Source organism: Microtus ochrogaster, unplaced genomic scaffold (genome assembly GCF_000317375.1).
Source record: "Microtus ochrogaster isolate Prairie Vole_2 unplaced genomic scaffold, MicOch1.0 UNK13, whole genome shotgun sequence".
Classification (NCBI taxonomy): Eukaryota; Metazoa; Chordata; class Mammalia; order Rodentia; family Cricetidae; genus Microtus; species Microtus ochrogaster.
In genome coordinates, this window is record NW_004949111.1 from 4,130,511 (window position 1) to 4,154,626 (window position 24,116).

The 24,116-nt window shown below is 33.1% G+C and overlaps 1 protein-coding gene across 1 annotated transcript in view; it reads right to left on the reverse strand.

Moving 5' to 3' along the window:
• The window catches only part of LOC101997307, a 453,400-nt gene that overhangs the window by 293,018 nt on the left and 136,266 nt on the right, over positions 1–24,116 (reverse strand). Inside the window, exon 9 of the mRNA XM_026789039.1 lies at positions 13,280–13,399. Within this exon, the coding sequence (XP_026644840.1) occupies positions 13,280–13,399 (120 nt within the window). The remainder of the gene's footprint in view (positions 1–13,279; positions 13,400–24,116) is intronic.

Here is a 24,116-nt window from a genome sequence, read left to right on the forward strand (position 1 = left end):
AGGATGGAGGAGGGAGGACTTTGGACTTTCCACAGGGCAGGGAACCCTGACTGCTCTTCAGACTTGAGAGGGAGGGGGAGAGGAGTGGGGGGAGGGCGGGAGGAGTGGGAGGCTGGGAGGAGGCAGAAATTTTTTTTTCTAAAAAAAAAAGAAAAAAAGAAAACATACTTTGGAGAACTTACTCCATGTACAAATAAAGTGAACTGACTGTTGTATTATGTGCATTCTGTGACTCAAAATGTTCTGAGTACCATTTATAAATAAAATTTAATAAATAAAGAATTGGGCAACAATGATTTTGAATTCTACTTCACACAATTAAAAGTAAAACTCTTAAGTCTTGGTTTCTGCATTCATAAGATGCTATTAAGACTTTCCTCACATATTTGTTTTATAGGTTGAATAAGATGCTATGAATAAATTGTTTTATATATGGATACCACAAACTGATGACTATCCTCTTTTTCTTCACAATATCAAAAAAGGAACTATATTAATTAATTTATGCTTTAATGGATATTCATATTGAGGAAATGACCTTAAACATTTTAACATAAAGAATGTTAGTAGAGTCCTTACTCTGAAAAATTCAAGCATGCTTTTGAAGATTTGAACCCACTATTTATGATGGATAGTTATATTTAATGGCAGTGTTGCAGTTAAGAATAACAAAGCAATGCTGGGGCTGGGATTCATTGGAAGAGTCCTCTCTCAGCATTCATAATACTCTAAGAATGACAGCCAGCATAACCCAAACTAATAAAAGACTTAATATAATAGTAAACACAAGTTTATTGATTCATTCATATTATGGATTTTAGTTATTATGCTGTCTTTTGGTTCACTTCCTAAAACTGCCCTCAGCCATTCAACATGATACTTAAATTCAATAATGCTAATTGACTAACAGTTCCAGTGGTTTCAGAGCACTGTTTTATTATTAACAGGAATTCTCAAGATAAAACAAAATGCTGAGTAATTAGAGACTATTGAAAGGTAAAATATCCTCCGATCAGCTGAAATTCCATTTTCAGATTATCATTTTAATTACATGCAATAATAGAAATCATACATTTATATAGCTAAAAGATTAAAAATAATGATCTACGTCCATACTGAAAATAGTACTCAGGAAACTAACTTTTACCATGTATATGGATATAATATACATCCTTTATACCACCTTTTAATGTTAGAGTGTGACATTTTTACAATACACACTTTCTGTAAAAATAAGTCATTACCTTTTTATTTCTAAACTTATTGTCATATTTAAGTTAGTAATATGGTTTGAAGCTAAATATTAGGCCTATGGATATCTTGGAAATGATATTTCTGTGGATAACTTGGAAAAAATCAGTAAATATATGTACTAAATGTTTATGTGAATTCATTAGTGCAAAATTTTAGCTTTTCCATATGATTTTAAACTGATGAAAAATTGAAGTCAATTCTATTTTATAAAAAATAAGACGTAGCCTAGAAATATTCCAAATACTATTTATTATACCACATATAAATATACTTTAAAAATTATATTACAAATATGACATGTAGCTTGTGATTACGGAATGTAGTATATCAACTACCATATAAAGTATACTATAGCAATAGAATTAGAAATTAGGCAAATATTTTCCTCATGACTTTATTTCCTCAAATTTTCTTTACTTCAGATTAGTGTTTAACATACTCATATTTTTGACTTGCTTAGTTAATGAGCATTTTCCTTTTTAAATGTGTACATTTTCAGTATTTTCCTTTTACTTTAAATTAGCTATCCTTATAAATATACTATGCTATCAAGCACTCAAGAACAATTAGCAATCATTTTCCTATGAGGAGGTTTTCAGTCTTAACAGACATACATAATAAGCTACCAAAACAGACTTAAAAGAGACACTTTGAAAATTTATTTCTATCTGGTGGCATACACCATAAATAAATAGACAGAAAAATTTTCAAAGAAACAAGCCAATTTTTATACCAAATACCAATCAAGAACTAGATTGCTAGCAGCTATACTACATTATTTTTTCTAGAATTTTATTCCTAGCATATATTTAGGACCCTATAAATGTTTGCTGAACTAAGTTGATTATAAAATTAAAGAGCTGAATAAGTGCTGAAGTAATAAATGCAACATCAGATTAAGAAACACTATAAAAAATACATTGATAATGGACATATTTTTTAAAAAAATTCTTCCAGTGAAATTAGGATCAAGACACTAATGCTGCATACTATGAAGCATGGAGATATTCTCTCAAATTTTTTGTTAATATATATGAATATGAGGTTATCCTCACATGTATGAGATCCTACAAAATTTAAGAACTGAAAGATAAAGGGGATGACAACCTTAATCGTTGCTTTATAAATAATGTTAAGATACAGAAATAGTAAAAAAAGAATTTGAGTTCACACATAAGAGATATTATAATGATAAAAAACGTTGACTGCTACACTTCTGAACCAACTGTCAGGCATTTCTTGATAAAGGATAAAGTGTCACTATACAAAAGATATAATCATTTGGTGAAACAAGAGTAAGACGACCATAAGTTACAAGATGTGTTAAGTAATTTCCCTCAGTACACAATTGTTTCCAAGTGCTCAGTAGCAAGTTTTTAAATTTTTAATGAATGAGATTAAATTAACAACTGGAGATTTTTTTTAAAATATACTAAAATTCCAATGAAAGTATTCTTATTCAGTGCTTATAGATAAGCACTTTTTTAATGTTACAGAATCTGGTAGATGGAAGTGATGTTTACTGTGCTAACAACAATAATGATAAAGTAAAACATTTTTGAGCAGATTCTTCTTAGAATATATATTTAAGATAGAAGAAAGGAGTAGCAGTCAAAAACAAGCATCATAGAAACCAATATCATTAGGAGGATGAAAGAATATATAGCCTAAGAGTTAAAGTAGGCTGAATAATCTTAGCTAGAATATGGTAATAGATATTTCAATGTAGTAATAATTTTTTTAGAAATTTTATTGTTATTGTTAGGATTATTATTATGAAGATTTGACGTTTTCAATTGTCTGCCCAAACCTCGTATTTCCCTATATTATTTTGTGAAAAGTTTTGTAGAGTATGATTATTTCTCTAATCTATATAGAAAAACATACTAACTCAATAAATATTAATTACCATCATTTTACATAACTAATTAATAAAAGCTTTATAAAGTACTGTGACAACTAGATTTAACCACTGGTAAGAAATTGGAAAAAGCAAAAATCTTAAGAACAGTTTGAGAAGAAGAGAACAGCATTAACAGCAACATAAAATACAAAAGAGTAGTACACAATCCATAGAATTTTGATTTAATTTGCCTGGCAAGAAACAAAAGAGACTCTGGACAAGATTTAAACATTTGATTTTTCAAGTCATATTTCTGCTTTAATGTACATACAGAAAAAATGACTGAAGTCATTTAAACTACTATTTTCAATCACATCAAGAGTTAGACTTCAAGATTATAAAAATGAAATAGTCCATTTAAAGTTGGTGAATGCTATCAATGCTCACTGTATCTCTCATAAACACAAACATATTCACATGGAATCTGCAAGGATATAGCAATGCAAAAAGCTGTATATATTTACTCCCAGGGCTGAGAAAATATTCAAGAAACACTCATAAAGCTCCTAAACTCTTAATTATCAACTAAATTGAGGATCTTGGAACGTACGAATGCTAAGAACAGAAATGTCCTCTGATTACTGCAGTTGGTTGTTTCTCGAAGATAGCAAATGCATCATAAAAGGAGTGAATACATTATTTCACCTGTATTCTCCTAAAAATACAATCTGACCGTTTTAAGTTATACATCTTTAGCCACTGTAAAACCATGTGTGTAAATTTCTGTGACAATAACTATCATTTACCTTCTTTTACTCAAAGTTTACTTAACCCTTTGTAGAAAACACTATGCACTTTCTGAACATATCAGAAATATATGTCACCAGGAACAAACTAAAGCACAAAAGAGTTTGAAATTATAGCTTTGATCACCACATAATAGTCACATATTTTTTTCCAATTTGACATAGACTGCATTTTTTCCACTACTCTTAGATCTCCTCTATTCCTACTCTTTTCAGTAACATATTGCCATAGGTACTGAAGAATATTAAAGGAGCTCTTATGATTGAAAGAATACTTGAAAATTATATATGCTCGTGTGTATAATTAGCATCCAATATGCATAAGCAATGCACACAACTCAATAACGAACTGAAAAATAGTCAATTAATGGTGAAAAAACCCAAAGTAGCCACTTTTCTAAAGAAGATATAGAAACAGCAAAAGCAAATATACTCATCTTAATTAAAAATCAGAGTACTGCAAATCCAAAACTAGTCAGTATTACCCCACACCTGCTGGAATACTATTACTCAAAATACTAAAATTACATGTGTGTTAATGTAGATGTAGGGAAGTTAATCATTTTCCAATGCTAGTGGAAAAGTAAGCTGTTACTACTATCAATTAAAAACACTATAAATATTCCTCAAGTGATTAAACATAGATGTATCTACTTGTACTGGTTAGTATTTTGTTAATTGACACAAGTTTGTCATCTACAAGAGTGAATCTTAATTGCAAAGCTGCTTCCATTAGACTTCCCTGTAGCAAAGTCTGTGGGATTTTTGTCTTGATTAGGAGGACCCAACCTAATTTGGTAATGCCACTCCTGGCCAGGTGGCCATGGGTTATATAAAAAGGCGTGCTGTACAATCCATGAAAGCAAGTCAGTAAGCAGATTTCTCTAGTTAAAAAGTATTGCCATTAGCACTTTAATATGCCATTTATACATATATTTGGGCTTATAAATTGAGCATCTTATCATCAAAGGTAATCCTGGTGAATTAATAATACTTTCATTCTTTGACAATATTTATGTCATGACTACATATCTAGGTATACAGTTGAAGAGTATTTTCTCTACCTGAAAATTATAAATAATGAACACACACAAGCTAGTGAGTGATTAGGCATATTTGTAGACATAATAGGTTTTTGTGTTTCCAACCAAACATAATTTCAAGAAGGCAGAATAAAATCACCAAAGTGCCACTGAACACTGCAAAGGACATAGGCAGACAGCATCATTATGTTCCCATTAAATTTATTTCCAGTAGCCTAAGGAGCTCTGGTTCAGCTCTTTTGACCATGTGTTTTGCCCAACAGACTTGAAAAGCATGCCCTCTCCAAAATGAAATTATTTACTTCAGTTCTGTTAGGCAGTAAATGGTTGGGTAGTTACTTAGCTGCAAAATGGATCAAAAGTAAGTACTTTTTTACATTTCCAAGTCTAGCATGGAACAGAAAAAAGTCAGATTTTTAAGTAATAAAGTTATTGTTCTACAACTTCATTTGAGACCGTTAAGTACAATTTTGACTTCACAGTTATTCCTAGAAGGAAAGTGTTAACAATCTTTATTTTCTACTTTCCTAAACACCAAGCCTAGCCTTCAATTTTATCACTGAGTTTCACTCACTTAGCCTTTATAATTTTAGGAACAGCATGATAATAAAGACAAAAGAATATGATCTAATAAGAATAAACTTAGAGGAATTTGGCAAGACCTAGTAGTTCAGCTTTTTTTTTTTTGTGGCCTATAAGTATATGGCAGGGCATATGGAACAACAGATTTATATGTCTTCAAAGAATTCTTTTACTCCTATGCTATAGGGGAGAAATATATGAAGTCAGAGAGTGACCACCTTCTGAAATTTTCTGTTTCCTTTGGTTGAAAATACTCAGTGTGCCAAGATGGTATATGTTGGGATATCATGTTCTGAACATCCACCTGACATCTATCGCATTCATTCCATCTTTTTCTTTTCTTGCTGCTTATATCATATCAATCACAGAGAATTTTGTCAAATCACTTAACATTCCTAATTGCATTCTCATTTGGGATATGACCTATCTATGGAAATTTAAAGTCATTTAGTAAGACAAAAAATATTAAAACACCACAGTGATAGTACAAACTGAGTATCTTAAATGTTAGGTTTTCTCCTCCTTCCTAGTACTCAAGAAAAAAATTCCATTTTCCATGCTCTCAGTTCTTATTTGATTCCATTTTATTATGTTATTTCCCTATTTGAAAATGGTATATGACCTGATAGCCTACAGATATAGATTTTTTATACTGTCAACTACCTTAGTGTTTTCATAACCTACATTTCCAGTTATATTTCTAAATACCTTTAAACGTAAATTATTTTAACTATGTTGTTATACAAATAAATATATGATCATTACAAATAAAATGCATGCTGTTTTGCCTAGATTCATGAAGGAATGAAAATCGCGTTTATGTGTTCTGTTATTTTATAACTTTGGAGATGATAGGGAAGTCAATAATTTAAAATCAATTAAATAATATTATTAGTACTAACACAACAATGTTATTTTATTACTTCCTTATTGTGCAAAACAGGTATTAGTCAGAATTGCCAAGAATTTGTTATAAATTGCAAATTTTTGCCCCCATCCTTGCACAATATGATTTAGAAAAGGTAAAAAGTTCAGGAATATGCATTTGAACAAATGTCTTTACTGTTTCTGATACACACAGTCCACAGTCTGTACCTTGAAATATAACAAAGTAGTTGGAGCAGGGGTAAGACAAACACCTAAAACCAAACTGCAAGGGAAATCTAACATTTATATTTAAAACCAATGGGATCCAATAAATAGAACTAAGAAAAAAATATCCAGATAAATTTTAGAAAAAAAAATCAGAGAGTACATCCTCACAAAACTGACCTAATACAATTTTAAAGAGTAATGATCAGCTGCTTTAAAAAAAAAATAAGAGTTCCAAGTTTTAGTAGAACAGTTGTTGCAGGAATTTGATTTCTGTGACATGAGCAGTAAACAGGAAGTTACAAAGTTATAGCATATTGTCAGTCTAGAAAACTAGAAGATTTCTAGAAGTCTAGAAGAGAAGGAGATGGTCAAAAAAACCAAAAGAAGCAGAACCTTTGGAAAAAGGCAGAATAGAAGTACGCCTATATGTTGGAATGCAAGAAGGACATGATCAGTGAAAAGAGAATCGGAGAAGTAAGCAAAAAATAGGAATAAAACAGAAACTGACAGACATAGAAGATTTAAAGAATTATATTTAGAAATGAAAAAAAGTATCCTCTTCTGTACCACAGAGTGAAGTAATGTTTATGTGCAAATATAGTTTAGCTTTGTAATTTTGAAGCTAAGAGATTTACATTTTTAAAACTGTGCACAATACTCTAATTTTTAAAACTGATTTAACTTTCTTGAGAAAAATAACATAATATTCCTCTTAATCTCCATTAATTTTTATCATCAAGCTATATATTTTACATGCCAACAATCTGTGCATTAACACAGTTTTATCGTTTTCCTTTTAAACATAGCATAATTTTTCAATGTGTCTCTTTTAAATAGTGTTTCTCCTACCAAGTAAGTGTTCTTTTTCTTAATCAGACCATTTCATTTTTTTTATTGAGAAAAAGAAAAAAAAAGTATCCGCCTCCTCCCAGCCTCCCATTTCCCTCCCCCTCCTCCCACCCTTCTCCCCCTCCTCCAAACTCCTCTCCCCCTCCCTCTCCAGTCCATAGAGCAGTCAGGGTTCCCTGCCCTGTGGAAAGCCCAAGGTCCGCCCCCCTCCGTCCATGTCCAGGAAGGTGAACAACCAAACTGGCTAGGCTCCCACAAAGCCAGAACATGAAGTAGGGTCAAAACCCATTTTTTTTTATATTTAAGGTTGTATTTGCTACAAATGGACTTCAATTTGACACTTTAACAAGTGTTTTCAAGTTTTCTTGTCTTAACATTCTACTACTTGTAAATCATTTGTTTTTCCTTTGTGATTTTCAAAAGCATCCACTGGCTTAAAAAAAAAAGCGGCTTTTCAAGTTTTTGGATAATTAAGAGATAACAAAACACTTAAACTCCATTCAACTTCGTCCCCTCCTTTTCAGCTGCTATTGTAATGCGTTTGATTTCTACATCTTTCAAGTACCTTATCAGTATTATCATTTACATAGAAAATAATAATTTAGATGTTCATAAATATTTACCATTTTTTGCTGCTCTTCATTCCTTTCTGCATCCCCGAGATTTCCATCTGGGATCATTTTCTTCTGTTGAAGAACAACTTTTAATTTAGGCATGCTTATTTTAAATTTTCAGTATAAATTTTTTTTGTCCAAAACGTTTTGATTCACTTTCAGTCTGTAGGATAATTTTAAAGGACATAAAATTTTATTCTTGTAGATATTTCCTTTCAGTACTTCCAGTCCATTTTTTTTTGGTGTTATGACCAGCATTCCATCACTTCTGACGTCACTGTCTTCTGGCTTGCATTGATTTACAGTCTAGGTTTTCTTTCTTTCAAGGTATTGGTCCCACGTAAAATCAAAGAATGGGTAGCTCTCCAATGCCTCTGAAGATTTTTAATACATCAAGTTTTCCTGGTTGATCTCAATCAAAAGTTTGTCAATCGGCATAAAGTTCATCATTCGAAGCATTCTGAAAACTTCATAAGTGGCCAAATATTTTGGCTGAAGAAGGAAGGCCACATGCTGATATTGAATGAATTTCTAGAGTTGAATAGGGGCCATTTTTAGAGACTGGTTAAATTTTAGATTAGATTCTGAGACAAGACAACTGACCACAGGTGATTAAATGGATAAACAGATGATATGGATGATTCAATGGAATCTGATAGATATTAGTCATAATCAAAGGTACAGAAGGGCATAGTGTGTATCTGGGCTTCAATTTAAAAATACTTTAAAAGGTAGAGTAATAATTCCTACCTATCACAGTTATTTTGAGGACAAAATGGGATTGTGATTCAAAGGAAATGATGATTGAAAATTTAAACTATGAAGTAATAACTATTAACTTGTTACACACATGCAGCCTTTAAAATTGACTAATATGTGAAATGAGAGCTCATCTCTTAGTGAAAGGAAAAAACTGTAAGTGATTGTTTTTAAGATTGTGAATGTTCTTTAAAATTTTACTCATATAATTGGCATTCACTGATAATTCTAATAGCACTAAAATTTATATGGTAGAGAGGCTGTGGGAAGGCAAATCACAGGTTATAGATTTCTTGACATAAAGTCATGAGAGAATAAGGTAAAATGAGACTGAATAGGAAGGGAAGTAAAACGTTTAGGAAGTTATTCTGTGGGTTCTAAATTTATAATATAAAAGACAAATCTGACATTTAACAGGACTTTTTTCCCTCCCCATTTTGCTATCATCCCTGAGTTATAAATACAGAAGTTGTATTGGAAGCGTATCAGCTGATAGAGTATCCCATGGTCACTTGTTCTCTGAAAACTTAGGGGCAGTTCCAATTATATACATTACAATATTTATGGGAAGTTACATTAGAAAATGATAAAAATGCTTTATCCGGCTTGTTAGAAAAATAAAGGAGATTTTTTTCAGTGCAAAAAAATAAATAAATATGAGCGGTCATACAACAATTTCTAATAGAATTAGTTTAGGAAAGTTATGCTGTCTAGATTAGCTACTAATAAGACTATATCAGATTTATTTATCCAAGAGTTACTTCCATCTAGAATTCAGAAAGCCTACTGTCTGTTCATGGGCTCCCACTTCATCTCTTATTACTTGAATACAAACTATGTCAGCTAAATAATTCTGGGCTTCTCCTTCTGAGCAGCAATAGCATATTTAAGTTAAAAAGTTTATAATTGAGTTCATTATTTGCCATTGTAATATGGAAACAGAATCTAAAATCCAAAAAGAGGAAGCATCTCTTTGAAGCTAGATTCTAGATTTCCACAATGTAGTATAATGACTCATTTTGGAGACACAAAACACTCTTTAGATGACGCATTTTTACATGAAATATATCTTATAGTCATTCAGTACTTCAACCACACATTTTGTAACGTAGAAATAACCCCACTACTGGACTTCACAACCGAGAAGCTCAAGGAGTAGCCTTTGGAATTTTAAATATTAAAAAATTACTGAATATGATTTTTATTTAAATCATTAATTTGATCATGTCTTGACTTTGTTTTGTTTGTTGTACAGTAAGTCTAAACTTTCCTGCTATCTAATCATTTCTTGGCAACTCTTTTATATGGTAAACAAGATTTTTCCACAAGGGAAGATGGTTTACAGCCACATTTATAATTAGACGTTATATAATAAATTTCAAAGGTACAGTTAAACTTTGTCTCTAATATGTTAGGATTAATGATATTGAGAATCAGCATATTTTCTTGGAACAGATTTCACACTTGACTGCAGGATCACTGATAAATTAAAGAACTGTAATGGTCACCAAAGTCCCAAGAAAACTATGAATAAAAATATCATAGAATACAAGTTGTATAAAAATTTTGGAATATCACAAAGATTTTGCCCTTCATAACCCCCCATTAAACTAAATAGTCATAGTTATGTATACATTAAGTGTGTAAAAAACTATATGAAACAAGGCATCTTAGAGGAAAGATGATTTTGATGAGATGTTTGAACACATAATGCCAAGGCATCAGAACACTTTTTCAGATGTAAGATAATGTTCACAGACAAGGTAGAAAACACATTACTCACTCTAATAGGAATATAGAAATCATTCTATTTGTGATTAGGGTTATTTAGCCATCAACCTATAAGAATTCAAACCAGACATGGTAATATACACCGAAAATCCTAGCACTTGGAAAGTGGAAACAGGAAGATGAGATGTTCAAAGCCAGCCTATGTTATGCGACATTTTCAAAGACAAGCTTAGATTACATGAGACCACACCACATAAACAAACAAACAAACCTAAAACAAAAGGCATGGTACAATTTTCTAACGTTTAAACCACAGTAAAGTAATTAATATAATGTAATCATGAATGCTTAATGAGATGTAGCAAGAATAATTCAGGTAGTGAAATAGAGGGAACCATGGTAGCTTAATATAGTCCTTGCCAAAGATACAAGCCTTATCTATGTAGTATTTACATTTGACTTCCAGGACTGCTTTCTTCTTTCAGGATACTTGTGCCCATGCCCACGCAAAGAGAAGAACTGTTAAGAAGTGGAGCCAGAGAAAAGTAGGAAGAGTAAAAAACATGCCTAATTTCAGACATGAAATTACCATGAAGCCAATGAAGGTTAAGTTTTATAGCCCCTTTCTTGAACATGCCACTTTCAAGGCCTTGAGAGTATTTTACATGTAATATGTGAGAACTTTAAAAATTCATGATTTTCTGTGGTTTTTCTTATTATGAATGTTTTTGTATATAATTCAAATATATTAATAATATATTTTAAAAGAGGGACCCCAAACTGTGTAATGCTCAGGCTCTTGAAAACTTATACCCTTCCTTATTACACATGTCCTTCATCAATAGTTATTATAATTTGATTTTAATATCCTCCAGATTCCTATCATCCTCTTCTAAAGTCTAATTTAAAAACCCTTATCTATAGAACAAACATTTTAATTAAAATCACCAAAATCTATCCATTTCAATACTGAGAATTAATCACTAAACAAAATATACACAATAATTTGTTTGAGGTCACTATTAAAGAAATAAGGTTTTAGATGTGTAAGTGACCTCTGTTACTATTAGCAACTCTTATATTTTCTATATATGAACAGTAAGAGTTAGAAAGAAAGTATTACTTGATCAAGTTCACATCTGGGTAAGTATTGGTAAAGTATGAATTTAAAATTGACCGAGTCATACACTGATTGTTAAACATATTGTTTTAAATTTTTTGTTTCTGAGATAACAAACTTTATTTCCTAACATGTTCTGGATTTATATATTTTACAGAATTAGATTAAAATTTTTTGACTGATTATACAAATTTTATAAATCACCATCAGCAGAAAATGACATGTTCATTTTCTAGTATATTACCATTACTGACTCAATTAAATAATAAGACAACTAACTCCTATTTAAGCAATCTATTCATTTTTAAGTCACTATTTCAACTTAATATAAATCAATAATCTCTACCTTCTTTTCATTAATTCATCAAGATAAAAAATATATTTTTCACAAAAATATAACAGCAATTTCACTATGAAAATTTAGATAATAACCATTGGGAAATGGAACTATTTGATAATAACTATTGGGAAATGGAACTATTTCTTAAACTATTTTCAAATCATAACTGAAAAGTTTCAACAGTAAATCACTCATTCTGTTTGAAGAAGTCTCAATGTACTGTGAAAGTACATAAAATAAAGTTGTCACCTATGAATAATATTGTAATGCCCGTAAATTGTCATACAGAACTAAGTGGTTAAATGAATAAGGATTGTTAACATGCAATCCAGTCAAAAGGAAGCAAAACAATGCATAAATGTAAGAGAAATATATAGTATCACTAGTTATGAGGAGTAAAAAATGACTATGATTATGATTATATTTTACTTAGACAATTATAATTATTTAGGTAGTCTAGGCATCATGTATTGATATACATAAGTGCTGCTGATAATCAAAGTATATACTGTTATGGCCATTTAAGAAAGCAATTTTTGAACACATATTGATAAAATAAAACTGTTCATAATCATTAGGGAGATAATTCTATACTATGGTATGCTAGAAGGGAATTTATAAATATTGTAAATTTTTTAAAATTTTACTCAATATAGTATGCATTTTAAAAAATAAACATTTAATAATTTGAACAGTGAAATTTTTAAATAACAAAATTAAGGAAATGAAGAAACAGAAGCAATATATCATACATAAACATATAGTTAGCAATTAAGACAAATTATTAATTCTTTATATTGTAGCAGAAACAGGAACAAGAGAGAAACTCAGTTTACACACACACACACACATACATCACAAACACTGGTAAAAGAAATTCAATTCATTATAATTCCTCAGTAATTTAAGAATAGCATTAATTTTACAGATTTGCACATTGTGCAATTGCATACTGGTGACCATAACCAGAGTTTTAAGATAATTATATCACTTTACTTTCAATACTTGAAATCTGATGGCCATCCAAATTCAATAATACCTGAATGATTAATAAAATTAGTATTTCACCATACACAAAGCATTCCTTTAAAATTAATTTGACTATAGTTAAAAAGAGATATTTTGCATATCATATATACTGAAAATATTAGACAAAAATATTTGTTAGCGACAATCTTAGAGCATTTGTAAATATTTTATTAATACTTCATATTAATGACAAGTATTATTCAAAATTGCTTACCACTTGCACCCTGGGTGGTCTGTCTTCATGATGAACAGATTCTGGAACTTGTAGTTCTGGTTTTGGAAGATCAGGTGGTAGAGAAATTATGTAGCGACACATTTTAGTCACACCCTTGCACTAGTAAAAGATATAAAGAAAAAGATAAACAATACATCAGTTTTTACCTTACTTCTAATATGGACATTCCATAATTTTTATTAAAACAAGTATCTATCAAAAAGAAACTGCAATATTCATAGACTGAAAAACATATTCATTTATTCAAAGAATTTTGGGAAAAGGAGCGAAATTTATAGTTTTGAAATAAATACTAGTTTCAATTTCTTAGCTAATCTGATATGGGTTATAAGCAGATGAGTAGATGGCAAAAATATGTTATGAATGTTGAATTGATTTGGAATAATAATTTCATGGGAATGGCCCTCATAAGTGCATTTAATTGAATGCTTGGTCCTCAGTTCATTGAACTGTTTTGGAAGAATTATGAGGTGTGGATTTTTGGAAGAGGTGTGTCATTAGGCGTGAGCTTTGGGATTTCAACACCTCACATCATGCCTAGTTTCCTCCCTTCCTCCCTCCCTCCCACTCTCTCTCTGGTGGATCAGGATATATGGTTCCCGATATTGCTCCAGCATCATGGTTGCCTGCCTACTGTCATTCTCTTCCCCATGATGGGTGTGGACTCACACTTTTAAACTATAAGATCCCAACAAACTGTTTCTTCTCTAAATTTCCTTGATTATAGTCTCTTATCACAATAAAAATACAACTAAGACATATTGTATCTACTTATCGATTCACTACAGCTTGCACTCCCATTTAAAACTAATAAAAATTATATGAGCCACCACTACCAAAGGGAAACATACACTATTATAAGGGACCTTTAAATAGATTAAGAATTGGTTACAGAATCTGTCCACAATGAACTCCTGGAAAATGAGCTATATTATCTAATTTCATCAACTGAAAAAAAAAAAAGACAAGCAACAGTTTCTTCAAGCCTGAAGATAAGGGCTCTATCAATTAAATATAACCAGCTCCTATGCTGATATGCTTCAGGACATTAACTCTTAGATTCATAGCTCTCACATAACCTATGACAATTTCAGAGAAAATATCTACATAAGCTTTTAAAATAATTATACTAAACTATTAAAAATTGAGTACCTAAAAATGTCATTATATTTAAGCATTTTTTTTATTTTAAAGCCCAAGATACTGGATTTTTTTCTTATATTATTTCTAGGTTCTATAATTATAGTTTTAATAAATCTATAAATGAGGATTATATTATGATCTTTTGTTAATCATGTGTTTGTCATGACTGTTTATCAAAGTCTCCCTATCTAACTTGAATCAAGTTTTAATGTTGAAAAGTACGCAAGCATGTGGGGCAGTGGATGTGACCTTGAGAACTGAACAGCAGGATGCAGGTGATATGAAGAGGAAAACGGAAAATTGGGAAGAGAGCCTGTTACTGGGAAAGGGGAGAGAGAGGCCAATATAGTAATTGAAATGAGGAAAGAAGGATAAATAACATGAAAAATATTTGATAAAGCCTCAGGTAATCATTTTATATTTTCCTGAAACTATAATATATGGAAGTAGACACACACACACACACACACACAGACACACACACACACACACACACACACTGCTTAAAAGAAGTTATGCAACTTGGGCTGACCATGTCCAGGACAACTAGGACTGTTACACAGAGGCCCTATCTCAAAAAACCAAAAAAAGAAGAAAGAAAAAATGTTTGTAAAAAACAAGACCACAACAATAACATTATCAATAGATATGCTAACTAATATTGAAGGGAGTAAATTTAATGGGGTCCCACTCCTATACATGTAAATAAAGACTGCTTAGAGGGAGAATTAACTTCTGCAAGGAATCGGTCAACTAATTTGATATCCAGTACAAGTGGTCAGCTCTGATAACATATACATACAATCAACAAAATGGACTTGGCAGCTTGTATTTATATAATTGTTCATACTTACACATACGAATACATGTCTGTAACAATATAATCAAATCAAAAGGTTACTGACTTGAAAGTGAGGGTGAACATGGAAAGAATTGGAGGAAAGAAACAAAGGAGTGGCTAGAAGAAGAAAAGGGAAAATGGAAAGTGATGTAAATGTTTTAATAAAAATGTATATAAAAATGCACATTTTCCCCTACCTGACTAAAAACATTTTGTGATCATTCATTATAATTAGGATTGAAATTTAACTTTTAAATTGATAATTTATTTCTTATCTTTCAAAAGTAACTTAATGTAAGGAGTACCCTTGCTTAACCCAAACACAGTCTTACTAGGAAAATGAAGAAACAGTAACTATACCAAGTCAATTAGATCATTATGTTCCTATTCATAATAAAAATGTTGACATACAACAAATTAAAAGCTCCAAAATGTCTTGAAATGCATAGACTTCTAGATATTGTAAATGACCTATTACTTGATTTAATCCAGTGAGAAATACATGAAGGTTAGGATATCTCTTCTTATCTCTCGCCCCCCCCCATGATGGAGGAAGGTCATTGGTTAAAAAAATAAAGAAACTGCTTGGCTGGCCCTCATAGGTTAAAACATAGGTGGGAGGAGTAAACACAACAGAATACTGGGTGAGCTCAGACCAGACAGCTCTGCTCTCTGGAGCAGAGACGCCATGCTCCCTGCTCTCTGAGGCAGACACATAAAGCTGAGACCCAGGATGCCCGTAGGCTAGAATCTTTCCCGATAAGACTGATGCTACAGAGATTATTAGAGATGGGTTGATCAGGACATGAGAATTAGCCTGTAAGGGCTAGAGCTAATGGGCCAAGCACTGTTTAAATGAATACAATTTGTGTGTTGTTATTTTGGGGCATAAGCTAGCAGGCAGCCGGGGTGCTGGGGTCGCAGCCCCGCCACTCCTATTACAACAAAACCCCCCAAATTAAAAAAAATAGTTTCCTTTTTATTATTTTATTACATTAAAAATTACCAATCCAAATTCCCACTCCCTCCCCTCCTCCCACTCCCTATACACACCCTCCCACATCACCCCCTCCAATCCTAAGAGAGGGCAAGGCACCCTGTCCTGTGGAAAGTCCAAGGCCCTCCCCACTATATCTAGGTTGAGCAAGGTATACATCCAAAGAGAACAGGATCCCAAAAGGCCAGTACATGCAGTAAAGACAAATCCCAGTGCCCCGGTTAGTGGCCCCTCAGTCTGCCCCAACTGTCCCTCTTATCCTGGAAGACTTGTGGCAACCCACAGTGATGCCACTAAATACATTGGGAAGAGATTAGTAGCCACAGCCATTATATAATAATTATAGCTTGTATTTTTTAAAATCTCCAGAAGAAGGATTATTGTAAAATGTGGCAAAATAATTTTTTTGATTTTTTAATTTATTTATTTATTAAAAATTTCCACCTCCTCCCCTCCTCCCATTTCCCTCCTATGCACCCCACTTCCCCTCCTCCTCCCTCTCCAGTCCTAACAGAAATCAGGGTGCTCTGCCATGTGGGAAGTCCAAGGCCCTCCCACCTCCATACTGGTTTAGGAAGGTGTGCATCCAAACAGACTAGGCTCCCAAAAAGTCTGTCAGTACATGCGTAGAATCAAAACCCAGTATTGTTATCATTGGCTTCTCAGTCAGCCCTCATTATCAGCCACATTCAGAGAGTCCGGTGTGATCACATTCTCTTCCAGTTCCAGTCCAGCTGGCCTTGGTGAGCTCCCATTAGATCAGTCCTACCATCTCACTGGGTGGACACACCCCTCGTGGTCCTGACTACCTTGCTCATCTTCTCCCTCCTTCTTCTCTTCATCTGGACCTTGAGAGCTCAGTCCAGTGCTCCAGTGTGGGTCTCTGTCTCTATCTGCATCCATCACCGGATGAAGATTCGATGTTCATAGCAGCACTATTTGTAATAGCCAGAACCTGGAAACAACCTAGGTGCCCCTCAATAGAAGAATGGGTAAAGAAGGTGTGGCACATATACACATTAGAGTTCTACTCAGCAATAAAAACAATGACATCTTGAATTTTGCATGGAAATGGATGGAAATAGAAAACACTTTACTGCGTGAGATAACCCAGACCCAAAAAGATGAATATGGTATGTATGCACTCATTAGTGGATTCTAGCCATAAACAAAGAACATTGTGCCTATAGTTCATGATCCTAGAGAAGCTAAATAAGAAGGTGAACCCAAAGAAAAACATATATTTATCCTCCTGGATATTGGAAGTCCACAAGATCTCTGGACAAAAGTTGGGAACACGGGTGTGGGGGTGGGGTGAGGGAAGGGGAGATCGGGAGAGAGAAGGAAGAAGGGGAGGATTGGGGAGAGCTTGGGAGAATGGGATGGTTGAGATGGACAAATGGTAGATATAGGAGCAGGAAAAATATCTTAATTAAGGGAGCCATTTTAGGGATGGTAAGAGACTTGGCTCTAGAGGGGTTGCCAGGTGTCCAAGAAGATGTCCCCAGCTAGGTCCTTGGGCAGCAGAGGAGAGGGTGCCTGAACTGGCCTTATCCCATAGCCACACTGATGAATATCTTGCATATCAGCATAGAACCTTCATCCGGCAGTGGCAAAATAATTTTAATGGTGAATTCCAGGCATTTAGTATCTTTGCTTTAATAAAACTTGGCTGACTTAAAAAATTAGAGAAGAACATTTATGATTTATGACACTTTTGTAATGAGTATATATGTCTTGTAGTATAATTAGATGATATTAAGAAAAAATAATTAAAGAATATTCATATTTTATCAGTCAAAAGGAAATGGATACTATGACAGTGATTCCTACTTGTGTCCCATTTGTCTTTTATACTTCCTTTTTCTTTTTTAGAGACAGGGTTTCCCTGTGTAACAGCCCGAGCTGTTCTGGTACTCATTCTATATATCAGGCTAGTATCAAATTCACAGAGATCCACCTGTCTTTGTCTCCTGATTGTTAGGATTAAAGGTGTGTGCCACCACCGCCCAGTTTGGCTTTTAGACTTTTTAATAAAATATTTGGCTGTATCCACAAAGCCTATCTATCCTGATTTATCACATCTACCCCCTCATTTTTACCTCTGATAGTAATACTATTTGGACATGTAAAGAAAATAAAATCAAAAAGAGAAATAGTGTTGTCATTTGGTATTTTTTGTAATATGAATTTTCATTTATTTCCAAAAATGTAAGCAAATAAAATAAATTATTATCCACAAATTAGAAATGATAATAATTTAGAAATTAAACAGAGGTTTTGCTTTTAAAACTAGGGCTTGTCATTTTTTTCATTAAGTTGTTGCTATATGGTTAAATTTTCCAAAGAGAAAAACTAGAATTAAAGAATAGTATTTTCAAAATTATTTCCTATAGTGCAAATTACTATGGATACAAGGGAAAACATAGTCAATAAAGTTGTAAAAATATGTAATTTTTACTTAGGTAGAATACCTGTTTCCCTTATCTGATGATGTTATTTAATTTTTATGCTAGACAGTGTTCTTGTAATTTTAAATTCAGACATCACATTCTTATTATATATGTAAATGTTAAGTAACCTACAGAGAATAAAATAAAAAAGCAAACCTGGATCATAACAATAGATTTTATATAGTCTAGTAATTCCTAACTTGATGGTGTTATCAGCTATATGTTTTTCTAAAGATTGATTTCCTGAATACTCAGTCTCATGTATTTTACATCCTAAGGATTTGCCTCCCTGGCATGAGAGAACAAAAGTATTTGAAAGATTATCTGGCCTCTACATGTGCAATATGTAAACTCAAGCTCTTGGAAAGATGGTGTACCTGCATTAAACATTCTATAAAGGCTGACTGATAGAAACTCTGATGATTATGAATAGGTAAATTATTGGAACTATATAAACAGACATCTACCTTCCACTAACCCAAAAGCTAAGATTATTATGAGATGGCATTTAAGGTCTATAGGAGAGATTTACTTGCCATACTATACACTGCCTACATAATGATTTTATCAGTGTATTCAAAAAGTTTTTTTTAAATTTTTTTGATTATTTACCTTCTGTTTTATTTAAAAATCTAGAAATTGTTCTCATTTGAATATAGAATTTTGGGCTCCATGGCAGGAGGTCATGCAGTATGCATCAGTACTTTAAAAGTCCAACTGGGGAATGGTTACTTCCTCCTGTACAAGAGAAATGGTTCTGATTTAACTTTAAAGGCATAATGTTCTGATTATTTCCAATATGTTACTTCAACTAGGCTTGCTAAAGATCTGAGTAAAAAGTTGGAGGGTGTTGAAGATTAGATAGCTATAGTCATAATTTACCAGACACAGAAAGCAAGTTATGATAGAAAGCAAATTAGGTATAAAACTTTGTACTCAACAAAATAGGATAGATATGAAATATTTTCTCTGAATTTATCAAATTCAAATGGACTAGACATTGTCGATGCATTTACTGCCTGTATATATTGTATATAGTCATTGTACTTATTGTATATTAGTTATAGCCTTCATTTTATTTCAGACAAAAAGGAGAAATGTAGTGGCATTTCAATTTTTATTTTAATAAATAACTTCCAACACTCAGGGAGGCACACTCACCTGAAGACATAATAGGTCCTTAATGAAATAATATTCCCATTCCTTTAATGAGTTACTATTCTCATGCATCTCAGAAGGCTCTTCCAGGGTTATTGATTGCTGCTTTTCTTGCCTATTTTCTGAGCTCCACTTCAAAAGCGTAACTTTTTGTTTTCACCCTTGTATCTTCTCTTTGGACACCAACCAATATTCTAAGCATTGATTTCCCCAATACTCTGGGAGTTCCCTTTTACCAAAGACACTCATTCTACCTTTCCACACTGCCTACAGATTTCCGTTGCTAACACAAAAGAAATGACTTTTTTTCCATTTGCCTTATCCATCTTTCAACTTCTGGTAGGTGCCATGATTTACAGATTGCCTGCCTTTCTGTTTTTCCCACTGTCTCAGTGGGTGGGTGCACCTCTCGTGGTCCTGACTTCCATGCTCATGTTCTCCCTCCTTCTGCTCCTCACTGGGACTTTGTGAGCTTAGTCGGATGCTCCAGTGTGGGTCTCTGTCTCTATCTCCATCCATCGCTAGATGAAGGTTCTATGGTGATATGCAAGATATTCATAAGTATGGCTATAGGATAGAGTCATTTCAGGTTCCCTATCCTCAGCTACCCAAGGAACTAACTGGGGACATTGCCCTGGGTACCTGGGAGCCACTCTAGGTTCAAGTCTCTTAACAACCCTAAGGTGGTTCCCTTAATTAAGTTATGTGATTCCCTGCTCCTCTATCCAACCTTGTTTTATCCCCAATCATCCCGTTTCCCCAAGTTCCCCCCATCCTCCCCTTCTCACTTTTCTCTCCCCTTCTCCCCTTACCCCCATCCCACCCCACCCGCAAGATCCCAATTTTCTGCCCAGCAATCTTGTCTATTTCCCATAGCAGGGATAATAACTATATGTTTTTCTTTGGGTTCACCTTCTTATTTAGCTTCTTTAGGATCATGTTTTTCCCTGAAATTCTATTTTTTCCTTCAGCTACATTCCAGGTTATTTTTAAAATTAATCAATAAGAATATAAACCCACCAAGGGGAATCATAATGGAACAATAAGAGGATGTTTAAAATCATCATGATAATTTTAGTAAAATGTGAACAAATTCATATAATAAACATTTAAAATTTGTGCACATTTTTGTAAATAAAATAAAATTTAACCACAATGAGTATTGATGTTCCATTAAACATACTCAATCGTGAGAGTTAATCATGCTGATTTCTGCAACTTACTGCAGTGCTTGCCATAAAAATAGGGTTGGGAATTGCATTGACTCTGTAGATTTCATTTGGTAAGATGGTCATTTTTACTATGTTAATCCTACAAATCCATGGTCATAGGAGATTTTTCTATCTTCTGATATCTCCTTCAAATGCATTCTTCAAAGACTTGAAGCTATTGCCAAACAGGTCTTTCTTGTTTAGAGTTACATCAAAATATTTTATATTATTTGTGGCTACTGTGAAGAATATTGTTTCCCTAATTTCTTTCTCAGCCTATTTATTGTTTGTATATCGAAGTTCTGCTTCTTTTGTTGTTGCTGTTTATTTTAGCCATTTAATTGAAGGTATTTATCAGCCTGAGAAGTTCCCTGGTAGAAGTTTTGGGTTACTTAATGCATTCATCTGTGAATAATGATACTTTGAATTCTTGCTTTACAATTTGTATCCCCTTGATTTCCTTTAGTTCTCTTATTACTCTAGCTAGAACGTCAAGTACTATATTGAATAGATAAAGAGATGGAAAGCCTTGTCCCTTTCCTGATTTTGGAGGAATCGCTTTGAGTTTTTCTAAATTTAATTTTATGTTGGCTACTGGCTAGCTGTAAATTGACTTTATTATGTTCAGGAATGTCACTTGTATCCCTGATACCTCCAAGACTCTTTATCATAAAGGGGTGTTGGATTTTGTCAAAGAAATTTTCAGAATCTACTGAGATGATCATGTGATTTTTTTCTTTCAGATTATTTGTGGGCGGATTTCAAAGACAGTTTTTCATATGTATTGGAAAAGACAACTGGAATCAGGAACATCTTTGGGATGAGTTAGAAACCTAATGCAATTGACACTCCCAGGAATCTATGAGGGTTACACTAACCAAGACTCCTAGCAAGGGGGAGATATGGAGAATGAAACATCTGCTGCAACCAGGCAAGACTTTCAGAAAAAAGACTGGCACCGAACACAGCCACATAAGGTTTAACATTAAATTTACCCTGCCTACAAGATATGCTGAGGTAAAGGCTGTGCAGAAATTGTGGGAGTACCCAGTCAATGACTGGAGGGTAAGTCATTTTCAGATACCCCGTTAGAGGATCCTCACTTTTTAATGAAACTGAACGTATAGTTACTCCCATGAAAACTGAAAAGTGTCTCCTTTCTACTTATTTTTGTCTTCTGCTTTATTATCTCCATGTCTGTATGCCTCATTTAATCTTGCAATTAAAAAAGTCTATCTTAAGAGAGGCCCTAATTTTTTTTTCTTTTAACAGGAAAATAATACTTAATATTTGAATATCTTACTGGGACATTTTTACTTACACAATAAATAAGTCTTAAAGCCAAATTATTTTCTTTTATCAGCAAATTGGAAAAAGAAAAAAAATTAAGACTCTTTGGTCTGTTTCTATACTGGATGCTACATTAAGAATGTAACTACTATTTGGTGATTGCTCTTGGCCTAAAGCAATTGTAAAGCAATAGGGAAAAACAAAACTCTAAGTTTTTGAGCCAAACTTCCTTAAAATCAATACTAGCTTGATTTAGAAAATAGAAAAAATGAATTTTCTATTTCTTTCAACCACACATATATCACAAGCAATCTCTAAATTGTAAAATGAAAAACTATGTTAGTAAACAAAAATGAGTATACATTTAAATGAATATAGGATAAACTTTTATTTTATTTAATTCCCTAACAGTGAAACTTTTTTATTGATTTTTATTGACCTCTACACTTTTCTCTGATCCCCTCCCTGCTTCTCCCCTTCCTCTTCTATGCTGTTTCAAGGTCCCCATGCTCCCAATTTACTCAGGTGATCTTGTATTTTTCTACTACCCATGTAGATTAGATCTATGTTTGTCTCTCTGAGGGTCCCCATTGTTTTCTAGGTTCTCTGGGATTGTGATTTTTGTGCTGATTTTCTTTGCTTTACGTATAAAAATCACCTATGAGTGAGTACATGTGATAATTGTCCTTCTGTGTCTGGGTTACCTCACTCAAAATGTTTTCTAACTCCATCCATTTGACTGCAAAATTCAAGATGTCGTTAATTTTTTTGCTGTGTAGTACTCCATTGTGTAAATATACCACATTTTCCTTATCCAATCTTCTGGCAAGAGGCATTTAAGTTGTTTTCAGGTTCTGGCTATGATAAACAATGCTGCTATAAACATAGTTGAGCACATGTCCTTGTGGCACGATTGAGCATATTCATGTGGCACAATATATACCCAAAAGTGGTATTATTGGGTCTTGAGGAAGGTTATTTCCTAATTTTCTGAGAAATCGCCACACTGACATCCAAAGGGGCTGCACCAGCTTGCACTCCCACCAGCAATAAAGGAGTGTTCCCTTTACCCTGCAACCTCTCCAGCATAAGTTGTCCTCAGGGTTTTTTATCTTGGCCATTCTTACAGGTTTAAGATGAAATCTCAGAGTTCTTTTGATTTGCATTTCTCTGATGATTAAGTGTAGCACGAGGAGGGTAGCCCTTTGTTTGTCCCAGCAGCCCAGCTAGGTTATACTGGAAATAACCATACAGAAACTGTATTCATTAAAACACTGCTTTGCCCATTAGCTCTAGTTTCTTATCGGCTAATTCTTACATCTCAATTTAACCCATTTCTATTAATCTGTGTATTGACACATTTCTGTGGCTTACTGTCAAGATTCTAACCAGTATAGGCCTCAGGCAGGAGATCCATGGCTTCTCTCACTCTGCCCTTCTTCCCAGCATTCAGTTCTGTCTTCTCTGCCTACCTAAGTTCTGCTCTATCAGGTCCAAAGCAGTTTCTTTATTCATTAACCAATGAAAGCAAGACATGAACAGAAGAACATTCTATACCAACTAAGGATGTTGAACATTTCCTTAATGAAACTTTTTAGTGAAATTTTTATGAGGATTAATGTCACCATAACAATATTTGCTATAATGCATATTAAACTTGTTTACTCAGGTATTAACAAAAATGTCTAATAATGGTTATAGTCTTTGACAAAGACAGCTTTAC